Genomic DNA, 14,592 nt, shown 5'->3' with positions numbered 1-14,592 from the left:
TTATTATTATTATTATTATTATTATTAATCGCATGTTTATTATTATTATTATTATTATTATTATTATTATTTTATTACAATAGCCTTTTATGCATTCTGGATAATTCTGCTTCTATTTTGCATGTGTGTGTGAGCGCGTGTAAATATACATTTCTTGAAAATCAGGCCAGAAAAATTTGTATATATTTCGTTATTATTTTTTAAAAGAATATTTTCCCCATAAATGTCGTGAAAGAATAAATTAAATTAACAATATTATATCACGTATTGTATTACATTGAGCAAAATACAATATAGTAGGAAACAATTTTTTGAAAAATAAAATTAATAAAGACAATAATTATATCTTAAAATAATGCAATTTGCTGAGAAAATGAAATCAAATCCAACCCCCAATGACTAACTAACAATTTCATATTGGTACCCTATCAGTTTGGCACCCATCCGGCTTACACAAAATATCCTATGAGACCGTCTTAAACCGGTTAATCTTGTGAGGGGTATCTCGAACCCTAAACGACTGATGAAATGAAATTACCTTTTATGTCATTTTTTTCTTACAAACACCCACTCCATTGCTTATACCTAGTTTAAATGTGTATATTTTTTATATCCTAAGGCACTTAACATTTTCTACGTGCGCTTGACAATTTTACACAAAGAAGAACGTATTCAGTAGTAACCATTTTTGGTGATCGAGACAGCTCGAGCAAAACATCTAAGAACATTGATATTTATTACCATATCATGGTTCAAGTACAAATGAAAACGCAAATCCCTCAGGAGTTGCATTTTTCTCCTAGCTACTAGTTTTTCAAATATTCACTCACTTGTATACAAGTATTCATCTAAAATTTGAAGCCCCAAAAGTCCTTCCTCGATAAGCACTATACGATCTGTAACAGCGAAAAGTCTTGTATCATGCTAAACTTACGATTTTGTTTTGCCGAAGTTAGTCCCCAAGGTTTGCTTTCAAGTAGTGTCCCAATTCGGAATATTAGCAGAGGCTTCATTGACCATCTTTACCAGCGTGATCTGCAAATATTATATAGAAGGATTAGATTATAACACACAGAATCACGAATAATGGTTTTCCTATGTTACCGATTAAAATGGAATTCGGACCGTGCATGAGGTCGTAAATTTCTAGCATAAAAGCCAGAAATACACAAAATTGAATTCTTCAATGCCTCAAAATTCACTTAATGAGAATTAATGTTTGATATCTGTTATTCTCAATATGCATTCATATAAAACAAATTTTCCAATAGATTGCTGGTTTGTGTTAAATTTTTGTTTTATACATACTTTCACGATGCAACATGTTGATGTGTTAGTTCTCTCACATTGATAGGATAAAATTCCTAGAGTTTCATATATAAACTTGAACAATCCTCACCCGTGAGCTAAATTTAGGGATGAGTTAGGTCTATGTTCACCTTCTTAACATGATATCAGAGACAGGTTTCACCGTTATGTTTTGAATTGCCCATAATTAGGTCACCCGTTGTCTTCTAAACTTCACCCTCCAAATGTTCATTTTTGGGTTTGGGGGGTGTGTTGGTGTGTTAGTTGTCTCAAATTGGTCGGCTCCAAATGTTCATTGTTGGGTGTGTAAGGTGCGTTGGTGTGCTAGTTGTCCCAAATCTGACCGATAAAATTCCTAGAGTTGCATATATGGACTTGGACAATCCAATTGAACTAGGTAGTTTTTGGAGTGAGTTAGGTTCAATCACCTATCTTTAACACAACATCCTAGAACCCCTGAGGTACGGACAACGGTTGGTCTTTAGACATGTACACTCGGATACATGTCGGTGAGGACAAGTCCATGCTTTCGGATGCACATCGATAGAGTATTAACCTTTCCGGGACGAATCAATGTTAACCCTGAGAACATATCGAACTTACGAGGAGCTGAAGTTCAAGAGAATTGAATTGGCAGCTCACTCTCTAACCAATTTATATTTCAGATTAGAAAAGAAAGAAAGCCTGCCATTGAATCGATCCAGTCAGGGGTCATAAGCAGCAGAATTTGATAGTGGTAGTGTTCTAAGAAGCTCTCTCAAACACTACCTTTGTCTACTAATCATGTTTTTCTGCCGCTAATCATTTTGCAACAAGTGTTTTACACATAATGGCATTTGTTTCGGATACATTAGCACTCCACGCTCATTCCTTGCATTCTTTTGAGCTGTATCTTCATATACGGTTGAATTAGCAGTTCACAAAGCTACGTTGCAATTCTAACGCACAAATTTAAATAGGGCAAATGTCTTGATTTTCTTACCCTAAGATTCAATAACGATAAGTATATCAAGATTCAGCAGTTTCATTATGAATTCCCTTATTGTAATATTGGCATCAAATCCGTGGGTACTCGTATGTTTTGGTTCCTATGGTCACCATGAACCTGTTATGGATTCCAATATTTTGTGGGCCCAAATATAATGAACCTAGGACAAGAGTCTTATTGCCTTAGAAGAATCTAGATGTGGGCCAGAGGGGAATAAAAGAAAGAGAGGGTAAGGGTTCTTACATCATTTTGTTACTAGCATTGCTAGGGGAGAGCAAGAGGTCTTGTAAAGAGTTAAATCTGGGTTTTATATTTTCATTTATTATTATCAGACTAATCCAACTCTTTCTTCAAATTCTAGCGTAGAATGATTAATTTGCACTCGATTTTGAATTAGATCATTCATACAGCTAGCTTACTTAATAAGCAACTGAACTCAGATTCGATTAAAATATTCAAGAGCATAAAAATGAGACTCTAAACCTATGGAACCTCGATTAATCAATTTGTTTACACCCATATGCATGATAAGAAAAGACCAATTTAATTTGATGTCTTTTATTACAAAATCCAATATAAGATTAGGGTACCTCATGCAGAAATGAGGTAGGAAAACATATATTATACAGATGCCATAACCCAACATGAAAATTGTTCATACTCACCACACTTTCAGGAACACCTGGAGGTGGCATGGATAGGTTTCGAGGTGGAGGGCCATCGGTGTATGATCTCTTGTCAAACCGCCACTCTCCAATTTTGCCATAAGTTAGTTTACCCTGAGACACTAACCACATCATGCATAATATATATGTCGCAGAGAAGTTCAAGTCCTAGTCGGGAGTCGATAATGGGACAATTGACAACTGTTACAAACATTTCAGAACTTACTAATATCTATTTACAAGATGAAAGGTAAGACACAAATGCTTTTACCTTCATGTCATAGTCACAGCCATAGGTGTAATGAAGAATAAATTTATTTCGAGTTTCCAAGTCCCACGGAGGCTGAAACATTAACATGCAATTTACTTTAAGTTGAACAATAACAAAGAAATCAGCATCTTAGCTTGTTTAGTACAGTTTCGAAATAATACCTGCAACATAAAGTCTTTCCGGAGAATATGCTGCACGCCATGAAGAGCAGAGGCCACAGCATATCCATACCTTTGTTTGACATCGAACAACAAGAACATTAGAAACAAAGCTAAGTCTATATGCCAAAGCCATAGATCAGCTTACATTTCAAGCACCCATCCGAATTCTTTATCCGTCTCTGGATCATTTTTCATTTTCAAAGAGACGTTCATCCACGTAGGTGCGATTTTTTCCAGCAATTCCTGGTGTTATAGGAAATAAATTAATGACACTGACATTAAAAAAATCACGAGGCATCATTATGTCGAACAGATGCAATCATGCTTCTCTCATTACGTTCAGGGATATCAATAGGTTCACCTTTTTAATTATAACTGGAGAATTTCCAATAGGATCAACTTTTTCCACCGGACCCATCTCCTCGGGGAAATATTTTCTTATGAGGTTTGTATTTTTGACAGGTTCGATGTAGAAAAACGGGAATGCAGCTGGAAGTCCTTCCCCTCCCAAGTTGGGGAGTGGCTTTAAGAATATGTGATCAGGTTCTGCCATCAATATATAACTGCAGGAGCGGGAAAACCGAAATAAATCTATTTCATGTTCTCACCACACTGAGTTTCCAGTTATCTCATACTTAAGAAAGCAAACTCACTCTTCTTCAATTGTTGCCTTGTCTAGCCATTGCACAAATGCCCATGGTCTATTCAATACAATATAACCCTAGAAACAGAATCTCAAATCATTTCATGGAACCGAGACTGCACATAGCGTGCTAAAGTAATAAATAATATGCTACACCAAACAATGAAACTCTCCAAATAAGATTTTTACATGCTGTACGATTATACACGACAGGAATAAGATATCAAAATATAAAAAGGCAAAATAACAGTGTAAAACATAACAGGAGGTTGTAAATGACAATGGAAAAACTTCTCACCCTATCCAATCCTGGAGGAAGTGGATCGACCACGAATGAAGGGATCTCATCCATCAGGTTGTCAGGTGCTCCTGAATGAAGAACGCGAGTGAACTTTCCCATCTCCGATCCCTGTAAATCCTTATTCTTCATATACCAATAGTACATAACACGACTCTGCCATTTGCTGTACGGCGAATCAGTCGCTGTGAGGGCTATATGAAAAAGTGCCAGTTCCCTCTTGGGCTTTTTCGCATGTTCCGGCATCTCAATCACCGGATCAATAGGAAGTAGACTATGGCGCTCAGAGTAATTCAATTTTTGAGGATAAATGTTCCCGTAGCGTATAATCATTGTAATAAAGTTATACGTTAGAAGGAAAACACCAATAAACAAGAATGCCAGGAACACACGTCCTTCTCGCCCCATAATTTTCCTTCCAGATATCATTAAATATGATATCAGTGAAAAGTAAGAAATAAATACTATCGTTTAACAAAAATTCCTCAACAGGGCCTCATTCTGTTTTCCAACACGTTCAATGGAATTTTGATTCGCAAGCGAAGAAGCTACCTGCGAATGCCACATGAATGAGTAAGATTGACACGGAAAATGCCTTAAGTAGCCAAATGTAAAAGAACATACAACTCAACTTAACAAGTCAGAAACAGACAAGATTTACACCATTCAATAAACCAAATTTCAATTTAAAGAAATACAAATTTCAACTGGAATTTAATTGTCTAGCATATTTATCACCATTTTTGTGGTCTGCAAAACAAAGTCAATGGATTTTGATGGGACCACTTATTAAAATTACAATAATAAAATCGGGCTATGACTAGTACTGTAACGTGAAATTGATGGAAAAATAAATGAAAGCCTGCCAGACTAGGAGAATTGGAGAAAGGCATGCAAATTATTTACTCTTCCACAAAAACGACAATAATTCAAATTCAATTAGTCCACAAATTAATAAAATCCCACGTCCAAAATGCAGTTCAACTCTCCAAAAAAGATGACAGAACATAAAATAAACAAAAAATATCTGATAAAATATCGCAGAAAAAATCACCAGAAACCATATTGTACAATTTGATAAATTCAACAAACCATTTCGAGTGCAAAATTAAAGAAATAAAACCATTACAGAAAATCATTCCAAAGAACCCAATAAAATATCAAAGAATGAAAGACTCACCATTACTCCAAATTTCCACAGATATAAGATGGTAAAGGGTGAATTCAAATCCGGGCCAATAAAGGAAAGGGGAAACCTTTCTTTAACAAAGAAAAAGGTCCCAAATACAGATGAGCAAAAGAAAGAAAAAAAAATGAGAAAAGAAAGAGCTAACAAATAATTACTGTAATCTGAAGTTGGATCCAAAAGGGGGTTTCAAAACAAAATTAAGGGTGGCAAGAAAAGCGAAACCCAGAGGATTTATGTTGTGGTGTAATGAGAATGAACCCAAAAAAACAACCTACGAGATTGACGTCTGGGACTGTGCTGCCACTGGATACTGACGTGATATCGACGTGACGTGAATCAGTGCAATTTTGTGATTTATTCAATTTACTATATTCAAGTCTTTTAAATTTTTTTATTCCGAAAATATATATGGCGATTATCCTTTGACTCAACAAAATTGAAAATCGTGATTATTATTATTATTATTATTTTGCAAAGTAAAAATCGTTGATTTCATTATGCTGGGCGTGTCTGGAATATTTTATTTTTTAAAATTAGTTTTTTAATTAAATTTTATGCAATTGTTTGCACACAAAAATTGGCAAGTGAAAAGTGTTACTTGCGTGTCAAAAATGATTAAAAAAATGAAGAGAAAATTGCATATACTACCCTAATGATTAAAAAAACAACCTACATTTCGGAAGGTTGCGATTTGTCATAGTTTTTTTAGGAATGTTATGTCTAAAATGTCTAAAATGTATTTTATTCAAACAGAAGACTTCTTCTTCACTTGGCTGCTTCACATTTACAATTTTGTAAAGAAACCTTAGATTGAATTCGAAAATCATGAATCCAAATGTTAATTTAAGAGCATTCCCAACTCAAAGAAGGGGAAAAATTTTAAATCGAAACACAAAAAAATGAAAAACAGTAATTTATTGAGACAATTATACACAAAACCCTACCTATCACAAGTCACAAAGAGCAATATTCCTTTGACAAAGCGGTGAGGAATGCACTCTATGGTTCCGATGATATCATGTATGTGAGGATGTGAGATTTTTGAGAAGGTTGAGGCAAAAACTTGCTCAGTTCTAACATAGTGAAAATGAAAATAGAAGAACCAAGTTTTTAATTTAAGGGGTAATTTCGACAATACAAAATTTAGCTTGACTAAAAGCAAGGTTGGAGTGCGTGAGCTCAAAATTAACAAACACAGGGGAGTTTTAAGAGTACTTTTTTAACGATGAAATTTGCGCAAACTCGGGATATCACGAGGTAGTATATGTAATTTTGCCAAAAATGAAAATAAAATCTAATTTAATTTCTAAACCATGTGATTGTGATCACCTGTTTCACCATTAGTCTCAGTTCCTCCGTTTTCTTTTAAAGAAAACAAAAACTAAAAATAAACTCTAAAATTTTAAAAAATATATAATTAGTTAAAATATTTTGTTGGAACTTAAAAAAAACAAAAAAAAAATTGTTGGATATTTGATTCAATATGTTGAGATTGAGATTGCGGTTGGCTAAAAAAGATATTTTTAAATGCTACTTGTAATTTACCCTTGTCCGATCAGAGAGTATTATTTTATATAATTAATTATTAGAATTAGTTATTAAAATTGTTTGAATAAATTAAATTATTGATATAATATATTAAAGATATTAAAATTTTAATATTAGTATAAAAAAATATATTATAAAAATGTCAATGCTATTTGAGATAATGTTATGACAATATTTTGTTATCAAATTGACTTCTTGACTGAGTATATCAGTTACTAAAAAAAATAAAAAAACATATGTAAAATATGATATAATATTTTTTTCATCAAAAAATAAAGATAAATAATATTTCTCAAAATTTAAAATTTTTTGTAATGTATTAGATGAATAAATTTTGATTACAAATTTTAATTATTTTTATAGCATGTTGAAATATATATATATTTTAATTTTTTATTATGATATGTAATAATAATAATAATAATAATAATAATAATAATAATAATAATAATAATAATAATAATAATAATAATAATAATATCAATTTATAAAAAATCAATATATCAAATATTCATGACGACTCTCTCCACAAAAAACATGGAAAACATGATATTAAAATATTTTAAATTGTAGTAAAAACCAAATGGTGGGCAATGGTTCGGGTAGTCCGGTTCCCGACCCGACCCGAACCCGATCGGGTGAAGAAATCGGGTAGTTCGGTTTTTTATTTGGTTCGGATAGTAACCGAACCTGATATATATTTAGTCGGATCGGGTTCGAGTAATACAATGCTACCCGAAATACCCAATCGGGTACCCTATTTTTATTCATGTATGATAGGTTACACCTAAAAATTCAACTGACTCTGAGCCCAATCAGGAAGGTCCACTCCAAATATTTTTGAGGCCCAAGCTTATTTAAATATTATATATTAAATTCAAGCAGACCCTGAATTTTACAAAAGCCCATAAGAGGTTCAAGCCCGTGAAACTCTCCGACTCTCTATAAATAGCTCAAGTCAACTCATTATTAAGGTACACACTTTCTTTAGCACTATAAGGCTCTACTCTTGATTATTATTCCTTGAGTAATAACTAACTTGAGCGTCGGAGTGCCTTCACCGGGAACCCTCCCGGCTCCTCTGACTTTGTTTTGTGACGTAGGAACAACCCACTGAAGATCTCGACAGGGAGCATACAAGGATTCGTTGATACTCCGGATTTTGCGGAAGCAACGTGTCATATACAAGTAATTTTTGGCTACATCAGCTTGGCGCCGTCCGTGGGAAAATTGTTCTTTACGTCATTGAGGGCACATATTACTTCAAAAATATCTCAAGTAAATAATAACAATGGAAACGCACCACCAAGCATTACTCTCACCCATGAAGCTTTGACTACACTAATGGAAAACACAGCAGCACTCGCAGCAAAAGATGTAGTTGCTCAGTACCTAGAAACCCGTAAGCGCAAAAGCACCAAGAAAAATGCTCAGACTGAAGGCTCATCATCTCTTGACCCTAATAACGAAGATCCAAATAAAGATAAGTCTAAAGTGAATGATAAAGATCAAGGGGGGACCAAGAAAAATACTACTCAGAAAGACGGTGAAGCAAGTGTTCACATAGTTCATGACACCTCTGGCGAAAACAAAACCACTAATCCAACCCGGAAGGATGGATCTCGCACACATGTAACTGGAGAGAATTGGTTAGCAATTTTGCCGTCACGTCGAAGCCCCTTCACTGATGACATCTTATCTGAAGCATTACCAAAAGGGGTCAAAATCCCCAGCTTACGTGAGTTCGATGGAACGAGTGACCCCCAAGATCATATTGACAAATTCTACGCGAAAGCGAATTTGTATGATATCGCATATGCTGCATATTTGTAAAATTTTCCGAACAACATTATCAGAAAAAGCACTCACATGGTTCAATAAGTTACCCTCTGGATCTATTGCCAATTTGGAGCAACTTACTGATTGCTTCATCCAGCAATTCTAAATTAACAAGAAATACCCGAAAACAGCAGCGTATTTGTTCACAATCATTCAAAAAGAAGGAGAAAGTTTGAGGGACTATGTTCGGCGATTTACTCACGCAGTGCACGAAGTCTTACACGTGAACCATGATTTGTTAGCTGGAATAATGCAACAAAACTTGCGCCATCGGAAATTCAAGGAATCAATAGCGGGAAGGCCGCCCAAAAACCTAGAGGAATTACTGAAAAGAGCTGAGAAATACATACGGGTTGAAGAGTCTGTAGAACCACACTACTTGAATAAAATAAAGAGAGAAGAAGATAAACAAGATATTAGAAAGCGAGACGAGAAGCGAACAGCACAGAGCCCCCACCTCCAGAATATACCCCTCAATGCACATCTAACCGATATACTGGTAGTGGCTGAAAAACAAGGATTGTTGCGTCCCCCTCGCCCAATGCAGAATAATCCAAAGGACCAACGTTCAGACAAGTACTATCATTTTCATAAAGATAAAGGTCATACTACAGAGGATTGTTTCAGTTTGCGAGCAGAAATTGAAAAACTCATAAAGCGCGGACATTTGGGGAATTTTGTGGACAAGTCCCGTGATGAGATGCGAGATGATAGGCGTCGGGATGAACAACCAAAACGTGACTATCAAAAGCGGCATGATGAAACTGGGAAACAACATGAACGAGCTAATGAAAATTTTCCCACTGGAGGAGTAATCGACGTAATCACTGGGGGGCCTGCTTGTGGCGGCTCGAACAATTCAAGAAAAGCCCTTCTGCGGGCAGCAAAAGGAACCAACAATTTGTCTAGCCCCACATCCTTGCCAATGTATGAAATTGAAACTATCCAAGATGGATTATCATTCAGCGACAAAGATCTAGAGAACTCTCGGGGTGCCCATAATGATGCTTTAATCATCTCAGCCACAATCTCCAATTTTTGGGTAAAAAAAATTCTAGTGTATTCAGGAAGTTCGGCCGACATAATTTTTCATGATGCATTCGTCAAATTCGGTATTAGTAATGCACAGTTAACTCCACTCAACACTCCACTAGTCGGATTTTTCGGAGAAATAGTTGAAGCTTTGGGCGAAGTAACGCTTCCTCTTTCCTTGGGTTCTTACCCCAAATGGTCTACTAAGATGGTGAAATTCCTTATAGTAAAGTCTTCATCGACATACAATGTGATATTGGGACGACCAAGTCTCAATATATTCCAAGCCATCGGATCGACATATCATATAAAGCTGAAGTTTCCGACTCCAGGAGGAGTAGAAGAAGCCATTGGTGACCATCGTCTAGCCAGAGAATGTCATGCGGTGACATTATGGAGTTCATCAGGAAATCGTAAAAGACAAGTTTCTAGTAAGGAAAGAGCAACGAAACCTGGAAAAATTTTACGTGAAAATGGAATACATTTGATGGATGAGGAAGCCGAGAGCAAAGAAAGAATAACAGCAATCGAAACTCTAAGGCACATAGAAATCGTTCCAAGTGATCCCAAGAAGACGCTGAAAATCGGGACAGAATTACCTCCTGAATTGGAAGAGAAGCTGAAAAACCTCGGTCGCAATTTGGACTTGTTTGCTTGGGGTGATGAGCCTCTACCCGGAATACCTCATGAATATGCGCTCCATCACCTCCGTGTTGATCCGAAAATAAGACCGGTGAAGCAAAAGAAAAGAGTGTTTGGCCCAGAAAAAAATCGACATATAGCCACTGAAGTGGAAAAACTCTTAGCGGCAAAATACATCAGGCCAGTTTCATACCCAGATTGGCTTGCAAATGTTTTCTTAGTACCAAAACCCGGAGGAAAATGGCTTTTGTGCATAGATTTCACTGATCTCAACAAAGCATGCCCCAAAGATCTGTTTCCACTTCCACGAATTGACTTGTTAGTCGATTCCACAGCAGGATGCGAGCTGCTCAATTTTCTTGATGCATATCAAGGATAAAATCAGATCGGTCTAGCACCAGAAGACCAGGAAAAAGCAAGTTTCATCACTAATAGGGGGATCTATTGTTATGATGTTATGTCGTTTGGGCTGAAGAATGCTGGAGCTACCTATCAACGTCTGGTAAATACCATGTTCGAACACTTGATCGGACATAACATGGAAGTTTATATAGATGACATGCTCGTCAAAAGTACCCAAGCATCTAATCACTTGAAAGATCTTGGGGAATGCTTCGGTATACTCAGAAAATACAGGATGAAACTTAATCTGGATAAATGCACTTTTGGCGTACGAGGAGGAAAATTCCTTGGTTACATGGTGTCAGAACGAGGAATAGAGGCCAACCCTGAAAAGATTAAAACAATTTTGAACATGAATCCTCCGAAAAGTGTGAAAGGCATCCTGGAATTAACAGGACATTTGACCACCCTCAACCAATTTATTTCAAGATCTGTATACAAGGGGTTACCATTCTTCAAACTGTTGAGGAGTGGAAAAGGTTTTTGATGGAGAGAAGAGTGTCAGCAAGCATTTGACGAGTTAAAAAGACATCTGACCTCTCCGTCATTATTAGTAAAACCAAAGGAAGGTGACACCCTGCTAATTTATCTATCAATATCTGCGGAGGCGGTAAGTGCAGTATTGGTTTCTGAAGTAGGACGTGAGCACAAACCAGTGTACTATATAAGCCGAACTTTGCAAGAAGCATAATTAAGATATACAAAGATTGATAAACTGGCACTGGCTTTGGTAACTGCAGCGAGAAAACTACGTCCTTACTTTCAGTCTTATCTAATAATTGTACTCACCAATCATCCTCTCAAACAAATTATCTCGAGTCCTAAAGCATCAGGAAGAATGGTTAAGTGGGCTATCAAATTGAGACAATATGGAATTGAATATCGCCCGCGTCCAGCGATTAAAGCACAGATTCTGGCTGATTTTCTAGTAGATACGACAGTAACTCAAGAAGAAAGCTCCACCCCGACATGGATGGTTTATGTCGACGGGTCATCAACCTCTACAGTAAGCGGTGCAGGTATAGTTGTAGAGAGCCCACAGGGAGATAAATTTCAATATGCCATCAAATTTCTATTCCCTGTGACGAATAATGAGGTAGAATATGAAGCTTTCATCATGGGAATTAAATTGGCCCTATCGGTAGGAGCAAAAAAAGTGACGATACACAGCGACTCCCAACTTATCGTCAGTCAAGTTAATGGAAAGTATGAAGCGAAGAAAGATAAAATGCTTGGGTACCTCACTCAAGTGAATGAGCTTCTCTCATGTTTGGACAACTACGATGTGAAGCAGATACCTAGAATGGAAAATGAGTCAGCAGACCGCCTGGCCAAGTTAGCAAGCTCTTTGGCCAACATTGATAACAGGAAAATAACATTGCTAACATATGGCAAGGAAGAAACTGATGGAAGTGATGTTACAATCTTCTGTGCTGACAGCGAAGAACCTAGTTGGAAAGATGAAATAATCGACTATTTGAGGCAGGGTAACCTACCCTCTAACCAAGTCGAAGCTCGAAAACTTAGAGTGAGAGCTGCTTGGTTAACAATCATTGATGGAGAACTATAAAAAAGATGTTTCTCGTCACCTTACCTAAAGTGCCTAACGCCCGCCAAAGGAAATTATGTGCTCCGGGAAATTCATGAAGGAATATGTGGAAATCACATAGCCGGCTACAATCTTGCAGCCCCTAGAAAGTCCTTTATCCTTTGCTCAATGGGGAATGGATTTGGTAAGTCCTTTTCCTCCTGATATTGGACAAAGAAAATTTCTGATAGTTGCTGTGGATTATTTCACCAAATGGGTCGAAGCTGAGCCATTGGCCAAAATATCTGAAAGAGAAGTAATAAATTTTTTATGGAAGAATATAGTATGCAGATTTGGCATTCCTCAAACCTTGGTTTCAGACAATGGAACTCAGTTCTCTAGAGTGAAAATAAAAGATTGGTGCAAAGGACATTCCATCAAGCAGTTCTTCACTTTTGTCGGGAATCCTCAAGCCAATGGGAAAACCGAGGTCACCAACCGGACCATTCTACAACATCACAAAACATGTCTAGGCAATGCAAAAGGGAAGTGGGTAGATGAGTTTCCAAGTGTTCTATGGGCATATCGAACCACTCCACGCTCTTCAACTGGAAAATCTCCTTTCAACCTGGCTTACGGAGCGGAAGCTGTGGCTCCTGCCGAAATTGGAGAGCAATCATGGCGAGTGAAACAATACACTTCATCTGGGAATGAACAAGCCCTCCGAATGTCTTTGGACTTAGTAGATGAACTAAGAGATGAAGCTTCAACACGAGCCGAGAGATATCGGGCTTGCATGACTAAAGCATACAATGACAAAGTCAAACCAAGGTCTTTCCAAGTCGGTGACCTTGCATTGAGAAACTCTGACGTCTTGAAGTCCGTTGGCAAGATAGATCCGAAATGGGAAGGCCCGTACAAAGTAATTGAGATTTTAAAGATGAGAACATATCGCCTCCAACATTCAGATGGAAGAATACTTCCCAGACCTTGAAACGTGGCCAACCTGAAGAAGTTTTATGCATAAACTGCAACTATCTCCAATATTAGGCTATATTTACCTTTTTTGTTATTAGCATATTTTCTTTATGTTTTGCTATTACAATTTTGTTATGCATTTTTCAAATAATTTGATTATTTTTTTATATAAGCAGATTACTTTGTCGAAATCATATCATATATCCTCTCCTATACTAATGCTTACTTACGACATAAACGTCATAGACCCTAACAATCATAAAAAAAATTCCCAACAATAAGAGGCTTGGCCAGCCCATGGGACATTTGAACTTATGATGTTGTAAGAGGTCAGGACGAAATAATAGTATTACAAGTCCCGGGATACGCCACCACGCACCAAGTGGATTTAGGACTTCCCCATGAGACAAAATCTTGGGAGACTGATCCCCTCTCAAGTACTCCAATATTAAAGCGATAGTATTTTATTCATCAAACAACTATGCAATAGCAACTTCATAATGCAAATGAGATATGATAATCGACAAAATTGAATATATATATATATATATATATATATATATATAAAGAGGAATAATTGTTTTTCCTTTGATCCTCCACCAACTACTTACTTACTCAAAAAGAACAAACAAAGTCTAGGACTTTGACTTTGTTACCAAAAAATAAAAAAAACATTGCCCCAAAGTGGCAAGAAATAATAAAACTAAACTGCTCCACGGCTACAAAGAGTAATCTCCATTTAGCTTCGACACGCACCCGTCGTTATTGATTATATAAGCTAAAAATTTGAGCGCAAAGCTTCGATCATCTCCTTATCACCCATACCTCCCAATAAATCTCCTAAGGGAGGATCCGAGTCATCCTCAACTCTTGAAGTACTAGGCTCCGGAATTTTAGGGTGAATCATCATAATACTTTCCTCCGGAACTAGTTTAGTATTCCGTAGTTCTTTGCGACAATCTACTACAACTTCATCATGAATAACGATACTTCGCAAAAGACTCTTGCCTACCGTCGAGTTGAGAAAGTTCTCTCCGGTCTCCGATTCATGGGAATATTTTCCCCTAAGTTGCTCCATCTCCTTGCACAATGCATCGTAC

At 36.6% G+C, this 14,592-nt stretch overlaps 2 protein-coding genes across 4 annotated transcripts; one reads left to right on the top strand and one right to left on the bottom strand.

The window, feature by feature from the left end:
• Nucleotides 1–717: 717 nt before the first annotated feature.
• Nucleotides 718–5,832, bottom strand: LOC140864817 (hydroxyproline O-arabinosyltransferase 3-like). 3 transcript variants are annotated; one of them, XM_073269202.1, is made up of 9 exons: nucleotides 5,515–5,828; nucleotides 4,335–4,886; nucleotides 4,047–4,114; nucleotides 3,755–3,956; nucleotides 3,539–3,636; nucleotides 3,394–3,463; nucleotides 3,233–3,304; nucleotides 2,962–3,075; nucleotides 718–1,035 (listed from the first exon to the last, which is right to left on the bottom strand). In XM_073269202.1, the coding sequence occupies exons 2-9, from the start codon at nucleotides 4,761–4,763 to the stop codon at nucleotides 973–975; spliced, it is 1,116 nt and encodes a 371-aa protein (XP_073125303.1). In that variant the 5' UTR covers nucleotides 4,764–4,886; nucleotides 5,515–5,828; the 3' UTR covers nucleotides 718–972. The 3 variants fall into 3 exon arrangements, with proteins under 3 accessions (XP_073125303.1, XP_073125304.1, XP_073125305.1); XM_073269203.1 differs by lacking the exon at nucleotides 5,515–5,828 and adding an exon at nucleotides 5,427–5,476; XM_073269204.1 differs by lacking the exon at nucleotides 2,962–3,075 and having other exon boundaries at nucleotides 5,515–5,832.
• Nucleotides 5,833–11,041: 5,209 nt separating this feature from the next.
• On the top strand, nucleotides 11,042–12,556 carry LOC140861491 (uncharacterized). The gene is made up of 2 exons (XM_073264512.1): nucleotides 11,042–11,465; nucleotides 11,727–12,556. Exons 1-2 carry the CDS (start codon nucleotides 11,042–11,044, stop codon nucleotides 12,554–12,556), a joined length of 1,254 nt encoding a protein of 417 aa, XP_073120613.1.
• Nucleotides 12,557–14,592: the final 2,036 nt, after the last annotated feature.

The sequence above is a fragment of the Henckelia pumila genome, chromosome 4, assembly GCF_033568475.1.
Source record: "Henckelia pumila isolate YLH828 chromosome 4, ASM3356847v2, whole genome shotgun sequence".
Taxonomy (NCBI): Eukaryota; Viridiplantae; Streptophyta; class Magnoliopsida; order Lamiales; family Gesneriaceae; genus Henckelia; species Henckelia pumila.
The sequence above is the reverse complement of the archived record's forward strand: the minus strand, read 5'-3'. Positions and strand labels throughout refer to the sequence as shown.

Excerpts from the sequence above, each read along its gene's own strand:
- LOC140864817 (XM_073269202.1), bottom strand. The coding sequence starts at position 4,763 with ATGATATCTGGAAGGAAAATTATGGGGCGAGAAGGACGTGTGTTCCTG. Across the intron at positions 4,115-4,334 it reads TTCCTCCAGGATTGGATAGG|GGTTATATTGTATTGAATAG; the intron begins GTGAGAAGTTTT and ends TTCTGTTTCTAG. Across the intron at positions 3,464-3,538 it reads TTCGGATGGGTGCTTGAAAT|GTATGGATATGCTGTGGCCT; the intron begins GTAAGCTGATCT and ends TGTCAAACAAAG.
- LOC140861491 (XM_073264512.1), top strand. The coding sequence starts at position 11,042 with ATGTCGTTTGGGCTGAAGAATGCTGGAGCTACCTATCAACGTCTGGTA. Across the intron at positions 11,466-11,726 it reads ACTGTTGAGGAGTGGAAAAG|CGAGAAAACTACGTCCTTAC; the intron begins GTTTTTGATGGA and ends TGGTAACTGCAG.